The sequence below is a fragment of the Pipistrellus hanaki genome, assembly GCF_964339955.1.
Source record: "Pipistrellus hanaki genome assembly, chromosome: 2".
NCBI classification, from domain to species: domain Eukaryota; kingdom Metazoa; phylum Chordata; class Mammalia; order Chiroptera; family Vespertilionidae; genus Pipistrellus; species Pipistrellus hanaki.
Genome location: NC_140504.1, coordinates 196,780,012 through 196,799,821, shown reverse-complemented (window position 1 = coordinate 196,799,821; position 19,810 = coordinate 196,780,012). Strand labels below are relative to the sequence as shown.

The 19,810-nt window shown below is 43.7% G+C and overlaps 1 protein-coding gene across 3 annotated transcripts in view; it reads right to left on the bottom strand.

Annotated features, from left to right (window-relative positions):
- The window catches only part of RERE (arginine-glutamic acid dipeptide repeats), a 350,056-nt gene that overhangs the window by 81,925 nt on the left and 248,321 nt on the right, over positions 1 to 19,810 (bottom strand). For all 3 annotated transcript variants that reach the window (XM_084875723.1, XM_084875724.1, XM_084875725.1), the window contains one exon: positions 6,077 to 6,175. In XM_084875723.1, coding sequence (XP_084731849.1) covers positions 6,077 to 6,175 — 99 coding nt within the window. The remainder of the gene's footprint in view (positions 1 to 6,076; positions 6,176 to 19,810) is intronic.

Genomic DNA, 19,810 nt, shown 5'->3' with positions numbered 1-19,810 from the left:
TAACAGGTGTTCTCTCACAGCCCGAACCAGGCTGAGGTCAGGAGTCCTGTTGGGCCAGGTGCCTATTGCCACATGAATATTCAAAGACTGAATCTAGATACCATCATCCAAAGCTCCCTTCTGTGGACAGAAGGGGCCACATGCTCACCTGACAGCTCGGAAAGGAACCACAAAAGATGGTCTGAAATTTAACTAAAAGCAGTGGTGGTGGGCAGTTACGTCCTAGGCCAGTATCTTCACTGAGCCTATCTGTCTTTTTGCATCAGTGATAACACACCCTGGAAATGTCTGGGTAACTTGTAACTCCCCTTTTTCTGGAGCCCCTGGGGCACAACCAAATGTGTACGGACAGACACCACAAATTCTTTCATTATCATGTAATTGTTCCTGCACCCACCTAAGTATGTGTTCATCATTTTACTTTTTATCCAATCCCAGGAGTTTCCCTCAATTTGCTTTCTCCCACCTCTTAATCTATGACCAATAAATTTCAAGTAACCCACCTATGTCCCTCCTTTGATTGCAAAGTATAAATAGAAATGTAACTTGCCATTCTCGGGAGCATGATCTTTATTCACTGAGGTTCTACTTTTTTGTGTTTTTGTTTTATTTTTCTCCTCATATTCTTCCTTTTCTTCTATCATTCTTGGTCTCTTTTCTAATTCTCTCTTCTCTGCTGGTTCTTCTGTTGCTGCTGCAGGAATCTTGTGTATGTTTTTGTCTTGTTTTGCATCTTGTGGTGCTATATTTTGTTCTGTTCTTTCCACACCTGCACAACAACTCGCACATGTGGTCGGAGCTGAGTGAGAGGAGATTCCACCCACGAAAGGGACAATAACGTTCAAGATCAGCCACGGCAGGAGAACCCAAATAACTCAAGCAAGGGGCTCTCCTAGAGCATCCAGCTCAGGAGGTCTGAGACTGCACCACTGGGCCCCACAAAACATCTACTACTTAAGACCATGCTACCAGGTACGGGAGGTACAGCAGTCTGATCTAATACATAGAAACAAAAACAAAGGGACAACAAAAATGGGGAGACAAAAAACAATTCCCAAATGAAAGAAAGGGAGGAATCGCCAGGAAAAGACCTAAATAAAATAGAGGCAAACAGTATGTCAAAGAAAGAATTCAAAGTAATGGTAATAAGGATGCTCAAACAACTCAGTGAGAATTACAAGCAACTTAATGAGAATTATAAGGGACGTCATGAGAGCTACCCCAACATGAAAAGTGAGGCTGAAACAATAAATAAGAATCAGTTGGAAATGAGGAATGACATAGCTGAAATAATGAACACCCTGGAAGGATTCAACAGTAGACCAGAAGCAGCAAAGGACTGAATCAGCAAATTAGAAGACAAGGAAGAAGAAAAATACCCATTCAGTGCAGCAAATGGAAAAAAAAAAAAAAAAAATTTAAAAAGCAGGAGTAGAGTCTAAGGGAGTTTTGGGACAACATGAAATGTAACAACATTCACATCATGGATTGGTAGAATTAACATTATTAAAATGTCCATACTATCCAAAGCAATCTATATAATACATCCAATGCAATCCCTATTAAAATACCAATGGCATATTTCAGATCTAGAACAAAGTCTCCAAAATTTATATGGGATCAAAAATGACCCTGACTAGTCACAGCAATCTTGAGAAAGAACAAAATTGGAGAAATCACAATACCAGATATTAAGGTATAATACAAAGCCACTGTACTCAAAACGGAATGGTACTGGCACAAGAAAAGGCATATAGATCAATGGAACAGAACAGAGAACCCAGAAATTGATCCAAGCCATTATACTAAATTAATATTTGACAAAGGAGGCAAGAGCATGCAGTGGAATAAAGAAAGTCTTTTCAATAAAAGATGCTGGGGAAACTGTACAGGTCCATGCTAAAAAAAAAAACCCAACATGAACTAGACCACTAACTTACACCACACACAAGAATAATCTTAAAATGGGTAAAAGACTAAAATGTAGGCTGTGAAATCATAAAAGTCTTAGAAGAAACCATAGGCAGCAAAATCTCAGACATCTTTCATAACAATTTGTTTACCGATGAATCTCCTAGGGCAAAGGAAACTAAGAAGAAAATAAACAAATGGGACATAAAACTAAAAAGCTCTGCACAGCAAAAGAACCATCAACAAAATGAAAGGAGAGTCCACTGCATGGGCGAACATATTTACCAACAATACATCTGATAAGGGCTTAATTTCCAAAATACATAAAATACTCCTACACCTCAACAAAAGACAAACAATACAGTAAAAAAAAAAAAAAAAAAAAAAAAAAAGGGCAGAGGACCTAAATAGACACTTCTCCAAAAAGGACATACTAATGGCCAAGAGACATATGAAAAATGCTCAACATCACTAATCACCAGAGAGATGCAAATTAAAACAACAATGAGGTATCATCTATCAGAATGGCTTTCATCAACAAACAAGTGCTGGCGAGGACTAGGATAAAAGGGAACCCTAGTTCACTGCTGGTGGGAATGCAGACTGTGCAGCCACTGTGGAAAACAGTATGAAGTTTCCTCAAAAAATTAAAAATGGAACTGCCATTTGACCCAGTGATCCCACTTCTAGGAATATATCCTAAGAAACCCTAAACACCAATCAGAAAGGATATATGCATTTCTATGTTCATAGCAACGCAATTACAATAGCTAAGATTTGGAAATAACCCAAGTGCCCATCAGCAGTAGATAAGTGGATAAAAATGCTGTGGTACATTTACACAGTGGAATGCTATATGCAGCAGTAAAAAAAAAAAAGAAAAAAAAAGAAAAAAGGAACTCTTACTATTTGCAGCAGTATGGATGGACCTAGACAGTATTATGCTAAGCAAAATAAGCCAGAAAGAGAAAAATAAGTATCACATGATCTTACTCATATGTAGAATCTAATGAGCAAAAAAACTAACGAACAAAATAGATCCAGAGACATAGAAGCATGGTTCAGTCTGATGAATTTCAGAGGGAAGGGGTGGATGGGTGGGGGAGAGAGAGATTAACTGGGGAATTTATATGCATACTATTGAATAAATGCCCCGTGCATGAATTTCATGCACGGGGTTGGGTTGTGTGCCCCCCTAAGCCCAGCCTGCACCCTCTCCAATCTGGAACATCCCTCTCACAATCCAGGACTGTTAGCTCCCAACTGCTCGCCTGCCTGCCTGCCTGCCTGCCTGCCTGCCTGATTGCCCCTAACTGCTTCTACCTGCCAGCATGATAACCCCCTAACCACTCTCTTGCCAGCCTGATTGGTGCCTAACTGCTCCTCTGCTGGCCTGGTCACCCCAAATGCCCTCCACTGCAGGCCTGGTCACCCCTAACTGCCGTCCCTTGCTGGCCTGATCGCCCACAACTGCCTTCCCCTGCTGATCATCTTGTGGTGGCCATCTTGTGTCTACATGGGGGTGGGCATCTTTGACCATGTGAGGGCAGCCATCTTGTGTATTGGAGTGATGGTCAATTAGCATATTACCTCTTTAATATATAGGATGTGCAGAGCCCATGGACACAGACAATAGTCTGGTGAAGGCCTGGGGGGTGGGGGGGTACTGGGTAGAGCGGGTCGCTGGGGGAAAAAATAAAAATGAAGCGGACATCTGTAATACTTTCAACAATAAAGATAAATGGAAAAAAAAAAATCGCAAAACTCCCACTGAAACATGACCGTGTGTCATTACCCTGTACTTGGGAAGCACAGTGCCCTGTTCATTAACGGAGCTGGACTTTCCCCGTGTGAGACGCCCTTCCCATCCACTCTCTGCTCGAGTCCCCACGCAGCAGTGGTGGGGACACAGTCCATTGTGCCCCATATAAGCTGTGGGAAAGGAAGCCAGCTCTTTTTCAAGGAGGAAGAGCTTTCTTTTAAACTAGAATTTTAAAATTCCAAAGGGAGTGAAAGGTCAAGGCAGAAATTAAAGGAGGGAGAAGGGGTCATGCTTGTGAGGAGCTGGGGAAGCAGGAGGGAAAAGAGAGGGACCATCAGGAACACGAGGTGGCGGAGAGGAGAGACCAAAAGGGAAGGAGGCCGAGACCAGTTTGGCTCAGTGGATAGAGCGTCGGCCTGCGGACTGAAAGGTCCCGGGTTCGATTCCGGTCAAGGGCATGTACCTTGGTTGCGGGCTCATCCCCAGTAGGTGGTGTGTAAGAGGCAGCTGGTCGATGTTTCTCTCTCATCGACATTTCTAACTCTCTATCCCTCTCAGTGTAAAACCAATAAAATATATATTAAAAAAATTTAAAAAATAGGGAAGGAGGAAAAGCTCAAGAACTGAGGGAGAATAAGGATGAGAAGCCACTATGGCGTATGTGTGTAACGGTCACATTCTACACGTTTATGCCATCCTTTTCATCTCCTACGTCTTTCTTCTACAAAGGATTGTAGATTTTAAATTTTATCCATCAAAGCTCTTATCTCCTCACCCAAGTAGGTCTACAGTGAAAAACAACATCAAATGACTTTTCAAAACAAGTGAGTTTAACATCTTTACTTTGGTCATTGTCTGAACAATCGCAAATGCTTAAGATGTCTCCATCACTTTCATAATCATGTAAGGTTTAAAAATTTTTAACTTCAAACAGCACCACCTTCACATACGCCTGATAAACTTAGAGTCTTAAGGGACTCAACCTTCAAGGGCCATTCCAGTCATCCCCACCGTGGCCTAGATTTTCCCACTCCTCTCAGACTCCCCCCCACCTCCTGGCAACCATGAACAAACTCTCACACTCTGCCTTCGGGATCTCTGCACTAACAATTCCTGGTTTTGGACTTGCACTCCCACAACAGCCCCAAAGCTCACTCTGCACTCAGTCCGGTGCGCCCGCTGGCAGACTGAGCCACTCCTTGGTTCAGAATCTGCAGAGCAAACAGCAAGGAGCTGAGTGTAGGCCCACTGGCCACATCTGACCTGCCTCCTGCAAGATCCCTCCCCTGCCACCCACCTCCAGACGATGTGTTTCTACCTCGTTCTCAAACGTGCCAGGTGTGCTTTCTTTCACACGAGGGCCCGGCAGTCCCCGATATCTCAAAGGCTCACCTTCTCACTTCACCAAGGTCTCTGCTCAAGTGGCACCTACCAGGCCTTTCTGAGCCCCTCACAAAAGACAGCAAGCACCCCTCCCAGGGTATCCCCAACCTTCAGACCTCAGCCCACATGCCACCACTTGACACATGTTGATGTACAGGTGGTCTCTCTCTTAAAACAGAAGTCTTGTGAGCAGTCACAAGCCTTGTGACACATTATTAGCACTCAATAAGTATTGCTGAAAAAATGAAAGAGCAGAAGCATGAAAGCACATAAAATCTCTAAGCACGCTTTCTTAGCATCTTTTAAAACACAGGTGAGGAACTTCCAATCAATATGTGTCACAGTGCCAGCCTTCATATTAATTTCACTCAACCTAAAGGGTAAATGTCAAGCAGTAGGTAACACTCATTGGCAAAAGCACAAGGGAAGTTTTTTCTAGCAATGCCTTTCAGAAGGCACAGGATGGGGACCTGGTTCCTGAGCACTGCTGGTAGGAATCCGTGGGGCTGTGACTCTAATTGTGTACACGTTTCCACCTCTTCGCCTTCTTTAAGGGCGTGGTAACAGAACGCGTATGGAAGATCCAATGTCCTTCTGACTAATGTCCTTCAGGTTAGGGATCCTGCCAGCCTTCAAGACAAAAGTCACCAACCCTTCTCTAGACTACTGTACGTATCCACTGGTTTTAATATGCTTGTGTTTTAAAATAGGGAGGTGCCAAACACTAGCTTGTACCAAAAACCAACCAACCAACCAACAAACTTTTTAAAAGAATAACTCAATTTCCTCTCTTTGCGTGGAACCTGGGAAAATCTTCCCCATCATCCATGGAGCCCTCGCTTACTAAAACCAAACTTTCTGTCCAACCCTGAAGCCTGAGGCTCCTGCCCGTGCCCGACAGATGCCACAGCCAGTCTGTGCCCGGGACTGAGCTTTTGGACTGAGCCCCTGCCCCCGAGGAGCAGGTCACACACGAGAGCAAACGCCAATGCCTGAGCACGAGGCTCTGCCCCAGCTTACCACTTCGTCCTCGGTCCAGCACTTCTCGATCAGCTTAGGCACAGGCTTCTTGACCAGGCGCTGCAGGGCTTTGCCGGCGTCATATCCGCTTTCGTGGAGCTAAACAACAAGGGTTTTAGTTAGTCACTGCGACGATGACAGAACGGGAAGCACATCAATAATGGGAAGCCCCGAGTTTACTCGACGAGGACTGTTAACTGGGCACACAGACTCACACTCATCTCAGTCATCAGGATAATCTGCTTCTATCAGCCACCCTCCCAGTTCCCACTGTTCTGAGAGGGTGACAGGTAGGCAGGGAACCTTGTGGCAATGACAAGAATAGAATTATGAACAATAGTATTTACTAAACAGCTGGCCTGGCACAGTGCTGAGCACATCCCGTGCACTTATTATTTTTCTTAATCCTACAAGGAAGGTATTCTCTCATGGAATCTTATGGGACAGGCACTATTATCACCCCATTTCACAGATGAGGACACCAAGGCAAAGCAAGGTCAAGTAAAGGTGCTCCCACACGAAGCCAGTAGGCAATCGAGCCAAGAGGCTCAACCCAGCCACGGTGATCCTTCCTCAGTCCCACTCTCCCCAAAGCAGCCCAACGACACTCTAGCTTATGCTTTCTCTTAAGTCTTTAAACTACAGTAATTTCCCTAAAAAAATCTCAAGTACTAAAATGTAAGAGCTTTTAAAAGAAACAAATAATTCTGTAACAGTATACTAACATTTCAGGCCACTGAATGAAGATGGCTGTTATCTACACATTCTGATGGACTTCTCTCACTCCGGATCCTGTCTGAGGGCAGGCCGGGCCCGGCCCACTGCCCCCTCTGTCTCCGGCTTGCTTCCTGTGACCCCACCCACTCCTGGTCCCCGAGTCTCAGCTTGCGGACGGCGGAGAGAAGCGGCGGGCAGAGAGACCCTCATGCTCACTCCGCCTTTCCACATGTGGCCATTCTGCCAGAGATCTCCCTGGACACCTGCCGTTCCCGCTCGGGTCTGTTTCTCTGATACAAGCACCTGTTTGGGCTAAGACTTGTGCCTCTGGGGACTAGCACAGGCCGCAGCATAAGGTGACCCAGAAGAAATACCTGTTAAATTAATTTCTAAATGCCTTTAACAAGTGTCCCTAGGTGCCTGAACCCAAACCGAAGTCTCCATGTACTCGCATTCATTCAGCCCTATGTTACCACCAGGCGCTGTCCCAGCAAACAGAGCAGGCAGAGGCTCCCTGCCCTCGGGGCGTGGATGCTCATCTTCTCACCTTGCTTCAGCGCCTTGTTTGAAGACATCACTGGTATTTGCTGAACACTCAGTACAAGTAAGTCACAAACCGTATCAGGTCACAGTTTCCATTTCCAGAAAACGTACAGACTAGTGGGGATGAGTTACGAGGATACAGCACACACAGGTGACAATACCAAGCAGGCTGTAGAAGCCACTGCCACCAAGGTGCAGGCAAAGAGCACGGACTCACACGGAGTGTGCCCTGGTCTCTTCTCCTTAGTGACAGTCTCAGAGGGATGCAGACTGCCTTACTAGCAACTGCTTAGCCCAGGGCTGGCCAAAGCCTGTGGTACTTGTTGAATGAAAAAACATTTCACAAATACTCATTCATGGAAACAGCATGTATTACATATTAAAATGTCCTGAGCATTCTCAGTTTGGAGGTCCCCAATTCATTTTAAATCCAGACTGTCCCAAGAAGCCAAGGCTATATGTTAATTATAACAATAAGTCGGCTACTTTAAAACAAGACAAAACGTCTGCAAGGTGAATGCTGATCTGCTGTGGTGGTGGTATGGTGTGCGGGGGTGAGGGAGTAGGATATGGATGCTAGGTATTAGCTTATGTACTTTTATAAAATTTAGCAGTAGACTATTTTAAAAAGAAAAGCATATACTATAAATACTAAATACTCAAAGTTCTATATTTTGCAAATGCTTGAAAACTGTCTAGTCTTCTTTCAGAAACGTAAAATAAAAATAAAGTTAGATTTTCATAGTTTGCCTAATATCCAGACCAAACAAGTATTTGCCAAATTCTACAATATAGTGAGGATTTATAAAGAGAGCTTAACAATCTTGATTGGATCTGAATAAAAGGAAAAATTGCATGCCTATTTATTTATTTATTTATTTTAATTAATTTTTTAAAAAATATATCTTATTGATTTTTCACAGAGAGGAAAGGAGAAGGATAGAGAGCCAGAAACATCGACGAGAGAGATACATCGACCAGCTGCCTCCTGCACACCCCCTACCGGGGATGTGCCCACAACCAATGTACATGCCCTTGACCGGAATCGAACCTGGGACCCTTGAATCCGCAGACTGACGCTCTATCCACTGAGCCAAACTGGTTTCGGCTGCATGCCTATTTAATTTTTTAAAAAGCACACATTTTAGTGATAATTTGAAATCAATTCAAGTTGATCAAATTATAAATTCTTAATAAAAAGCTCATGGCAAATGAACATTTTACAAACGGTAATTACAGTACATGGGTAATTACAAGGAGTGATAACAACAGTGGACTTTGGAGCCAGAATATGGATTCAAATCCTGGCTCTCCTGCTTACCAGGTGTGTGACCTCAGCAAGGTACTTGTCCCTCTTTAGGTTCCAATTTCATCACCTTCAAAAATTAGTGTAATAATAAGCCTAGCTCTCGGAGCTCTTGTGAGGATACCAAATGCACGTAAATTGCTTAGGACTGTACCTAGCACAGAGTATGCTAAGTGAGCGTTAGCCATGTAGTTTTAAATAAGAAAGAGAAAAAATAAAGGGAGTGGTCTCATATCAATCTTTATCTATTTTCCAGATATAGAGAGCAGCCTTCTCAGATATAGAAAAAGTACTGGGTCCAGGTGGGTTAGCTCAGTGGTTGAGTATTGACGCATGAACCAGGAGATCAGGGTCTGATGCTGGATCAATCCTCAGGGTGGGGTGTGCAGGAAGCAATTGATCAATGATTGTCTCACATCATTGACGTTTCTATCTCTCCCTCTCCCTTCCTTTCTCTGAAATAATTTAAAAATACACATATTAAAAAGTAATTGTTAAACTATAAACAAAGCCACTTACGCTTCACCTAATTACATTAATAATTTACAAAATTTGATTAAAACTCTAGTTCAGTACACAGAAATTTTTAAAAATATTTTAAACCTTACGTGGCTGATAATAGGAAATTACTCAGAAGAACAGAAACGCCATTGCAAAGTGAACGAGTGACTGAAGGGCAGCCCAATGTCAGTCCTCCCTAAGAAGGCCTGCCTGTCAGTGAGCGCGGAGAGCTGTGAGCTGGGAGAAATGTTCTGAGTAAGTCATGGAGCGTGCGCCTGTGGCTGTCTGTGTCAGAGGCTGGCCACTGCCTGCAGGACCCTGGGCACATTATGGTGTCAGAGAAAGGCACATCCTCCTGAGCGGCCCAGCACTCGCCTTCTTTACAAATCTTCATCTGAGCTCTCACTTTCCCTTGAAGAAGCTGCTGCAGTTTCTGTGGTGACCTGACTTCCTTCCGCTCCTCTGATCTCTAAATAGTGGTAGAGCTCCTCCCTTTGGTTTGATCTACTGTCCGGTTAAACTAGTCCTACTTCTGAAAATATTATGTTCCATACATAAACCCAATATATACTTAGAGTGTCTACCGCTCCCACTTCTCGGAGAAATACACTTGAGAAGGAAGAGTACTGACCAGCAGCGAGGAGACCGTCACGGAGCACACAGGCGGGGCCACTGCTGTCAGCATCCCAGCGGCAGCCCGGAAGCTCGGTCACGGGCTTGCCTGCATGCCTCTCCCGCTTCCAAGGGAACCAAAAGGAACCTTTCTCAATAGTCCCCTATTCTTCCTTTTGTTTAAAAACACACATATCGTTTTAATCCTCACCAAGGGTATGTTTATTAATTTTAGAGAGAGGAGGGAGAGAGAGAAACAGCGATCAGGGGGTTGAACCTGCACCCTAGGTGTGTGTCCTAATGTGGAATTGAACCCGCAACCTGTTTGTTACATGAGATGATGCTCCAACCAGCCGAGACACCGGGCCGGGGCAGTCACTTTGTTAACGTTAAACACATTAATTTCCACTTCCCAGGAGCCTGGCTGAGGAAATTCTGAGAGCTTTAAAGAAGTACTTCGGTTATGTTTTACTAAACATATGCTTTTTATCTCCTCAAGGTTAACACAAGAAGGAGGACAATGTGTTGAGCACTTTGGGGAAATTACTGGCGTTCAGGACACCCTCCAGTCCTTCCACCACGCTCCTGAGTGTCACACTGGTCCCGGAGCTGCTCCAGGTCCTGGGAGAGACGCTGGGAGCATCAGGAATGCCAGGCTGAGATGGCACCTGTGAGAAGCCGTGTGAAGCAGCAGTGGCCAACCTTTCGGTCCTTGCGGACCACTGCTTGGCGACAGCTGGTTAAAGTTCTGGTTCCGTGTGACATCTAACCAGATGTCCCGTCCACACACTGGGCTCCTAAAGGCTGGGTTTACCGACCGCCTTTGCTTCATGCAGCAAGCCCTTCTGAAAAGGGGTTTGCTTTCCATGTGCAGACTAGGGCCCAAATAATGTTTGAGGAAGAGCTAAACCGGATATTTCAACTCTACTCCTCATGTGAATTAGTTTCCTAAGTTTACCTAATACCGGCTATCTTAAATCTGCAAAAATTGTCATTAAAAACATCCCCCTCTGATACAGCATCTAGCTCTGAAGAAATAGAATAATTTCATCTCATGAAAAACATTATGTGGGTTTCCATGTTAAACAACTGGTCTTGCCCGCACAGATACATCTATAGAGCAGGAAACTCGGCTCAGCTTCCCAACATTGCTAAGCTCATGTCCTTTAATAAGGATAAGCTTCTCTACCATTTCCCTGGAGAAACTGCAAAGCGGGTGTGTGTGTGTGTGTGTGTGTGTGTGTGTGTGCACCCTCAAATGCCTTCCAGCTTCACGCTGTAGCCTTGGAAAGCAATTAAACAAGATAAATAAACCTGTCTGTCCACTTTGTAGCCAAGCCAGGCTGGTAAAATCTGGGATTAAATGCAATTTTAATGTGGAGGATAGGGATCTGCACCATTTTGGAGCCTCTGGGAAAAGATCATTGCAAAAAGCAGGGACCAATCAGCTTCCAATCTTTGCAAGCTGCTGGGAGAAGCACTTGGCTCACACCATCCGCATCCCTCCTCCGGTCACTCAGCAGAAACCACTGCTTTCAGATCCGTCTGCACAGAGCGCGTGCGTGTGTCTAACCAGGGAAGCAGGGCCGTGGCCATCTGTCCCACGGACTGAACTGCGGGCTGCTCTTCCACACCCGTCAACGCCACCTCCCCTACGGCGCAGGCCCAGCTCTGGGGAATGGGACACAAAATGGAAGTCCCTCTTCTGCGGCACTGTCCTCACTCTGCGGAGCCTGCTCCGGAGTCCTCCGCTGGTGGCCTATCCTTCACCGTGAAAGGCCAACAGGAACTCTCCCCATCAGGGCCCCGCCAGTCCCGCTGCCACACCCGCTGGTGCCGGATCCAGGGGGATGTGTCAGGCTCAGAACGGCCTTCCATTCATTCCACGAAGAGTTACTGAGCACCTCCTTCTGCCGGACACTGCCAGCAAAGAGGGCAGGAGCGAACTCAGAGCAGACTTGCGTGGGGATTCTGGTGCTAAAACAGAGCAGCTTCTGAAACAAACTCGTGGTTTGGATCCACTGTAACAAATGCAACCGCTACACTGAGTCACAGAAGCCAAAGACACTGCCATGCATAAAACCGTTTGCCAGTTACACACAGACTTGCCCCAGCCAATGACTCTGTACCCGAGGGAACACAGCGCAGGACCTGAGTCTTGTTACTGCTTTGTCACAAACCAGCGGAGCTGAGGTTTCCCTCTGGCCAATGGGCCTACCACCACCACCCCTCAGCTGTATCCGAGGACAACAGCGCTCCTTAAACAAGACACACAGGTGACAGAGACCTGAACACCAGAGGGCTGTACCTGTGCAGGGGCGTCCCCCTGGGAGTGATATGTGGGTCCACAGCCTCACCTAACCATTCAAACAGCCAGGGGCTCAATCACACAGCCAGGGGCTCATTCAAACAGCCAGGGGCTCAATCAAACAGCCAGGGGCTCAATCAAACAGCCAGGGGCTCAAGCAGGCCAACCCTGCTGGTGGCTGCCCATCCTCCACTGTCTCCGCACAGCCTCTGACTCGGTGTGATCAGCAGGGAGAAGGGACCACGCCACCAGAAGAAAAACACATTTCTGCATAATTGCCCGAGTTAAATCTGCTCCTCTCACTCTGCCTGACAAATCATTCCCTGCTTATTACTTTCTATAATTTAATATATATAAGTGCTTTACTGGCAAGCTTCTCGAAAGAATAAATAATACTTAATGACTGCCTACAGTTTAATTAACTCATGATTGAACTTCTCATGGATTGCTATAAACATTAAATTATATCCTTCCTCAAAGCTATCATGATGGAAATCTTGTTTCAAGCTTTAACTCTCCTGCCTAAACAATTCTGAGATTTCAGCAAATCTGGATATTGGACAGAGAGGTGAGAGAATCAACCTTAATGCCTGGTTATAAAGTGTGTTATTTTATAGAGCAAGGACGAGGCCTTAATTTAAATAAGATTAAAAATGTGCACATGCCCCAGCACCTCATTTATATTACAGCAATCATTAAACATCTCTGGGGCGCGGGCAGTCTTATTAGCATAAACTGCGTGTTACCGCGAGGTTTCAGGTTCCCACTCTGGCTTCTCATTGTAGCTGCCATTTTCTGTCTGTGTGATGCTGCAAATAAATTTTCCTTTTGGCACGGCTCAGCTGTCAGGCACCTCTGTTCTGTAATGAACCCATGAATTACATCCCTGCTCTGACATCTCCGGTCTCACACATCAAAATATTGTTCTTCAATTGTAATTTATAGCTTAATTTAAATGTCTCTTATACTGTGACCTTTTTAGATCAAATGGCATTGCATCTGGCAGTTTCGAGTAGACCAAAGCATCCTTTCACAATTACAGCTATTATAATAACTACAGAAAAAGCCTATCTGAATTAGATTGCAATCACACTAAATATTAAGTAATTGCAATCCATTAAGAACAGTAGGTTTCAAGTTTTTTACTCTGCAAAATATACTGTTTATATGCAAGAAACTGCCAAAATAACTTAGAAAGGAAAAAAATTGGATTTAAAAGAGATCTTGAAATTCTTTCTGTAGTTTTCATTATTTCAACCACTGACATAAATTGACAAAGATCTTGCCAAAATCTATTCCAGACAAAATTTAATTTCTTTTTCTCAGAAATTCACGGGTGTCAATGTAGTATTTTCATTCAGACCTCCATCACCAATGACCTAGTACCAAGCTCAAAATACAACATAGATCTACACTAAGGAATTATAACTAACACTAATCAGCATAAGTGTTTATTTTTATTGGCCACTGTCATCCCAAATAGCGCCATAAGCACCAGAGAGGCTAACTCTGGCTAAATATTCTTATGGGAGCAGGTTTTAGAGACAATGACAAAGATTAGAAATGTACTTGCCGAGAGTAAGGGATGAGGAAAAGATCCAGCTAATCTGCAGAAGGAAATACAGTTGCTGAACCCACCCTCCCTCCGATACTGAGTAACTAATGTTCAGGAAGCACGCCCCCTAGCGCAGGGGTGGGAATGCCCGGCCCTCCGTGTAAGACCCACGAACCCATGTGGTCTGGCCCTGCCGAGGCATTGGGAGTGAGTTAATTAAGTGTTTGACCAAATATAGCAGGCTAACTTTTAAGTGGATACTTTTGTATGACCTATGTATGATGTTATAAATATCAGAATGGCCCTTGGCAGAAAAACGGTTCCCACCCCTGCCCCGAGTCAGAGGGGACAGGAGGGGGACCGAGGCTGGCGGAGCACCAGATGTGCTAGGAAGTGCATGCGTTAGCTTTTGGTGTGCTTTCTTCATTCCTCACATTTCTCTTTTATGGCAAGAGTACTAAAAACCAGACAAAAAACCGGAAAGTTCAGTATCTGGCTCAGGCCACACTTCCCCGAGGAGGCGGTAGAGAGAGGATTCTCACATAAACCATGTTCTAGGAGGAAGCCCAGACTCGGTCCTGGAGCAGCACAGGATGGCCACCTGTGGCCGCGAGGGGCCTGGGCTTCTCTAGCTGCGGCGGCACAGCGAGCACTGTCACCGCTTCTCTCGGGATAAGGGCGGGTGGGCCGAGGAGGGAGCACAGACTCTGAGCAGGAGGGAACACAGGGAGGTGGAAACAGGAGCCTGGGAATCTCTGAGGAAGGGACTAAAGATGAGAAGGATCCTCTGAGGAAGAACCTAGAATTCTATACGTGCAGTGGAAGCCACGCTGAAAGGACTGGGAAGAAATAAACCAGAGTAGATGGGACACCAATAGAATTTTCAAGCCGCGGAGACTGAATCCGTCATAATCCTAACAAGATATATCAACAACTACAGAAAACAAAACAATGGCCTACAGACTGGAAATGTCCAACACACATCCTAAACCTTAAGAAAGGAGATGCCAAGGAGTGCAGTAACTATAGGATTACCCTGTCCTCAAGCTTAAATTGTAATGTATATAAATGTATGACAGGGCATGCTTATTTATCTGTAGGCGATAACCTTATTTACCTCATAAAACTGTATGAAGATTACATGCATTCATTCATAAAAAGCACTTAAACTTTTGCCTGACATATAAGCACTAGATAACAACTAAATTTTAATTTTATTGTTATTAATTTTATTGTTAATGACACCAGGCAGCTGACCAATAGTTGATATCTATGGTATAAAGTTGTAAGAACAGTGATAAACTTAAGAGTACTAAAAAAGAAACAAGTAAGGAACAAAAATATATACTCTTTTGAATATGTAAAAAAACTTAAGGTCCTGTGCCTAGTTCAAGATTCAGTCAAAAAGCTGAGAGTGAGAGAAAAATAGTTTAGCAAAGGCAAATATAAAAAGAAAAAACAAACTAAACAAGGCAGAAACACAAGTAAAAAAAAGAATGTATTACGCTTCATGAAAGCTTACAATAAAATGATAGTCTTGTAGGGAAACTAAGGCTACTCTTTGCCACCTGATGCTGATCAAGTCCGGGGAATGTTACTGCAGTGGATGTGACGTGTGTGGTTCAGCTGACTGTCATCCTGTGCACTAAAAGGTTGCCAGTTTGACTGCTGCTCAGGGCACACGCCCAGGTTTCAGGCTTAATCCCTGGTAGGGGGCATGCAGGAGGCAGCCTATTGATGTTCCACTCTCACATTGATGTTTCTCTCTATCTAAAAATCAATTAAAAATCTTTAAAAAAGAAGAAAAAAATTAAAAGACATACAGACAAAGCTCACCAGAGAAGACATAAAATGACTATGTATAAAAATGGCTAGTATTTCATCATGGATGAAACTCAAAACCATTACCCTCAATTAAAGAAGCCAGTCACAAAATATCACATATTGTACAACTCCATTCAGATGAAGTGAGGAGTGACTGATGAGTAAAGATTTCTTTTTGGGGTGATACAAATGGTCCAAAATTGATGGTGATGCTGTTTACACACGTCTGTGAGCACACCGAAAGCCTTCAATTTGTACACTTTAAAGGGGTGAAATAAATAGCATGTGAATTATCTATATATATAAAAGCCTAAGTGACCCTTAAGACTGGACGATAGGCCAGTAGCTGTTACGCACACCGACCACCAGGGGGGCAGACAACCTCTCTCAGTCCCTCCCTCAGCCAGCCAACTTCCTGTGGTTCCTCCCCACTGGCCGGCTGGCCCTGATCAGGGCTGGGCGAGACAACGCCAATCACCCTGATCACTGGGCACGCCGAGGGACCCCCATCTGTGCATGAATTCATGCACCAGACCTTTGTATATCAATAAAACTATTACATGAAAAGGAGACAGAAGAAATTGGCTCAAGAAACGTGAGAGTGGGTCACATGGAAAAGCAAACAGCTGCCTCGGGAGCAAAGGCATTTCAGTGAAAATGACCACAGGTGAGAGCACGGCTGCACTAGGAAGGAAGGCACTGTCACCGAGGTCACTGCTCCGGGGGCCTTCTGTCTCCCCACCTGCTCCTGAGAAACTGTCATGTTTAGAGGAAAGAATCAAGTGGGGCACAAAGTTCAACTCTAAGTCAAGCTACAGATTATCTAAAAAGAAAGACAAATACTAACACATTAAGTTTAAAAAGTCATCTTCATCTAAATGAAACAAAAAGATTAAATAATGTATTTTATGTTTAAGTGTTGTTGCCTTCAGCTTTTGAACAGAAGTGAATTTATGAAATTCTCAGGCCAAAAAAAGAGCTACATAGGTAAATTTCTAAGCAACTACTTTTCAAAACAAAAGTTAATTTTTTTTCCTGATTGGTCCAAGTATAATAAATTAGAATGCTAATTTACATATTATTATGTAAATTAGATAATCAGTTGAAAAGGTATTGATTATACCAAGAAACCTCAGCTGCATGGTCTTTCTTCATCTTCACTTATTCGATGTTTAACACATAATGCACAGTAGGCTCCAATATCCTATTATTACATAAATAAAACAAGGTGTTTGTCAGGATTGATTTGTATCAGGCACTGTTCTTTAAAATTACTGGACTTCCATGAAAAGAAATCATATAGCATATCTACTTTTCCCATCACTGTTTTCAACATCAAAACCCTGAGAGAAACCACCATCCTATAACGGTTTAATCGTGACTGACCCAAATGGAAAAATAGTAAAAAGAGAGGACTGTAAGTAAAGGGTGTGGTGTGGAAAGAATGTCAAAAGACTCCTGACCATATTTTTAGACAAACTGCAATAGAAGGGCTCCTGGCAAGGCCTTAATGGGAGCTTGGCATCCAGTGAAGTCCTCAGCACTGCAAAGCTGACCCAGGGCCAGGTACTTCAGTGAAGTCCGTTTATGGTGAACAAATAGAAACTCTATAGACTTAACATTTTGGAATAAAGGAGAGAAAGATGAAAAATGACCCTTCAAATAGGCCTACCGGCATACTCTGCTATGACAACTTTACATTTGGATTTGAACCTGATTTGTTTATTTATTCAATCATTCAACAATTATTTAGTGCCTCTCTACCGTCAAACTATGGCCCAGAAAATAAAGATGATTAATATTCAATGGTTAACGAACAGTGATATTTATAGATCACAGATAAAAAACTTATTAAGCTATTGGAAGCACTGAACCCTTTGTTGAAGGAATTATGGATATGCATAAATAAGCAAACAAATATATACTCTTTTGAATATGTCAAAAGCTTAACCCAAATGTCTAACAGCAATCCATATTTCAGGCAATTAAACTGTCTAGAAAGAGGTGAAATCCTTGCTGCATGATTACAAATTTTACATATATATGTATGTGTGTGTGTATACACACACATACACACACACACACACACACATAAGTGAGCATATATATACACATACATATATATTTAGTGTTAGTGAGAGAAGATAAACAAAAATGCAAATAAGTTTCTGAGAAAAAGAAGTCATTGTATTAGGAAATGAGAAAGAATGAAATCCAATTATCGATTCAGAAAATAAGTCAGCATGTTATTTTCTAGAAAACCTTAGTCTGAAACTATAGGGCTCTGCTATAGTTTATACACATAAATATACCAGTAAAGGTCTATTTTGTAAAAGGCCAAGTAAATGCGAGCACTTAAAGATAGCTGAATTAACCCATTAGAATGATATCAGCATCTAAATGCTACACAGCATTATGTTTACGAAGTATTTGTAAGCTACAAGCGTACAGAGGGCCTGGTGAAACCGCACAAGAGAAGCCAGGTCTGGAACAGAATACACAGAAACACCCCTAAGATCTGCCAGGGGGAGCACCGCTGCTTTGTCGTATTTTAACATAATGTTTTTAACGTAACATAAAATTATAAATAAAGCAATTCTGCATTTAGAGATGATCACAATTCAAAATAGTCAAATATAGCCCTGGCTGGGATGGCTCAGTTGGCTGAGTGATGTCCATGCAATGAAGGGTCACTGGTTCGATTCTCAGTTAGGGCACAGCCCAGGTTTCAGACCGGGTCCCCCATGGTGGTGGTTGTGGAGGCAGCTGATCAGTGTTTCCTTCTCCCTCTCCCTTCCTCTCTCTCTAAAAATCAATAAAAATGTATGTTTTTTAAAAAAGTAAAATATAATCAAACTTATCTTTGCCAACATATGTTAAAGAGTATACCCACTGTCACTAGGAATACCCTCCTCCTTTAGGAAAGAGAGGCCAACCCATTTATTACATCTTCTTCCTCTACAGCTGTTCAAAACTGTTTTTATGTAAGTAAAAAGAAATACATTTTAGCTTGAATGAACAAATAAAGCACAACTGTGTACCCAACTATTGTGCAAGTTCACCACTAGACCAAAGGTAAAAATAAGATCCTATCTCATAAAAGCCTAATATGCAAATTGTTCAACCGGGGTTTACGGTGGACGGGGGTGCGGTGAGAACGCAGGGTGTCTGCCAAGCTCACTCTCACTTCCCCTGCTACCCTCCCCTGGGCCGCCAGGGCTCGTGTGTGCACCAGGGAAGCCCCCACACTCAGGTGCCAGGTGCCCGCAAGGAGCCCGCCCTGCACCCACGCGGCCTCTTCCAGGTGAGCTGGGCGCCGCTGCCAGGACCACAGGGGCTGGTTGGGCTCCCCGTGGGTTCACGCAGGAGCCAGTCTGCTAGGCCAGCCTGGAAAGAGCGTGCTGCCTGCCCGCTTTCATGCGGTGCTACGGGGCAGCCCGAGGCCCATGCTGCGCCTGACCCGTGGCTTCTGCTGCGCTGACCGCATCTCTGCGTGGAGACTCGGGAGCCTCCCGAGAGGTGAGCACGGGGGCCCAGCGACCCAGGTGCTGCCCAGGACCTGCTAGGACCTGCCTTCCACCCCAGATCACTAGCCAGGCCTATGGCCCGCACCTGTGCACAAATATCATGCACCGGGCCTCTAGCATTTACATATTAACTATTTCTGTGTTCTCTAAGGAGGGCTCTGCTATTAAGAATGTATACATGTGGCTCAAGTTTTATACAACCTGCAAATCATCTGCATTAAATTAAAATGGACTAAACAGTGCAAACAAAAAGGAGCTTGGGTAAAAAATAAGAAACAAGTAAAGATCTAAAGTAGACAAGAGATGTACTTCAAATCAGCGATTGCCAACCGGTGGTCCATGAGGTCCAAAAGGTTGGCAACCACTGCTTTAAATTAAAGGAAAAAGCAATACTCATAATAAGAACCTGAAAGAAGATATATCACACAGACAAGCATGTGAAAGCTAGAGTAGTTGAATTAATGCAGACAAAACTGGATTCAAGACAGAGAGTATTACTGGACACAAAGAGAATCACACTAAAAAGGTAAAAGGGAGAATACACAGAGAAAGATACACTATAAATGTTCAAATGTGCCTAATGATACAAGGGTCCGATATATGAAGCAAAAACTAACAGAACCAAAAAGGAAAAATAACCAAATCCACAATGGTAGTTGAAGACTTTAATGCCTCTCTCTCAGTAACTGGCATTACACCGAGATAAAAGAATTAGTAGGGCACAAAATATTTAAATAATAATATCAACTGTTTTAAACAAACACAATTATAGAACAGTATACCTAATAACGGCAGAATGTACATCCATTACCAGTGCACATGGGACATTCACCAAGATAAA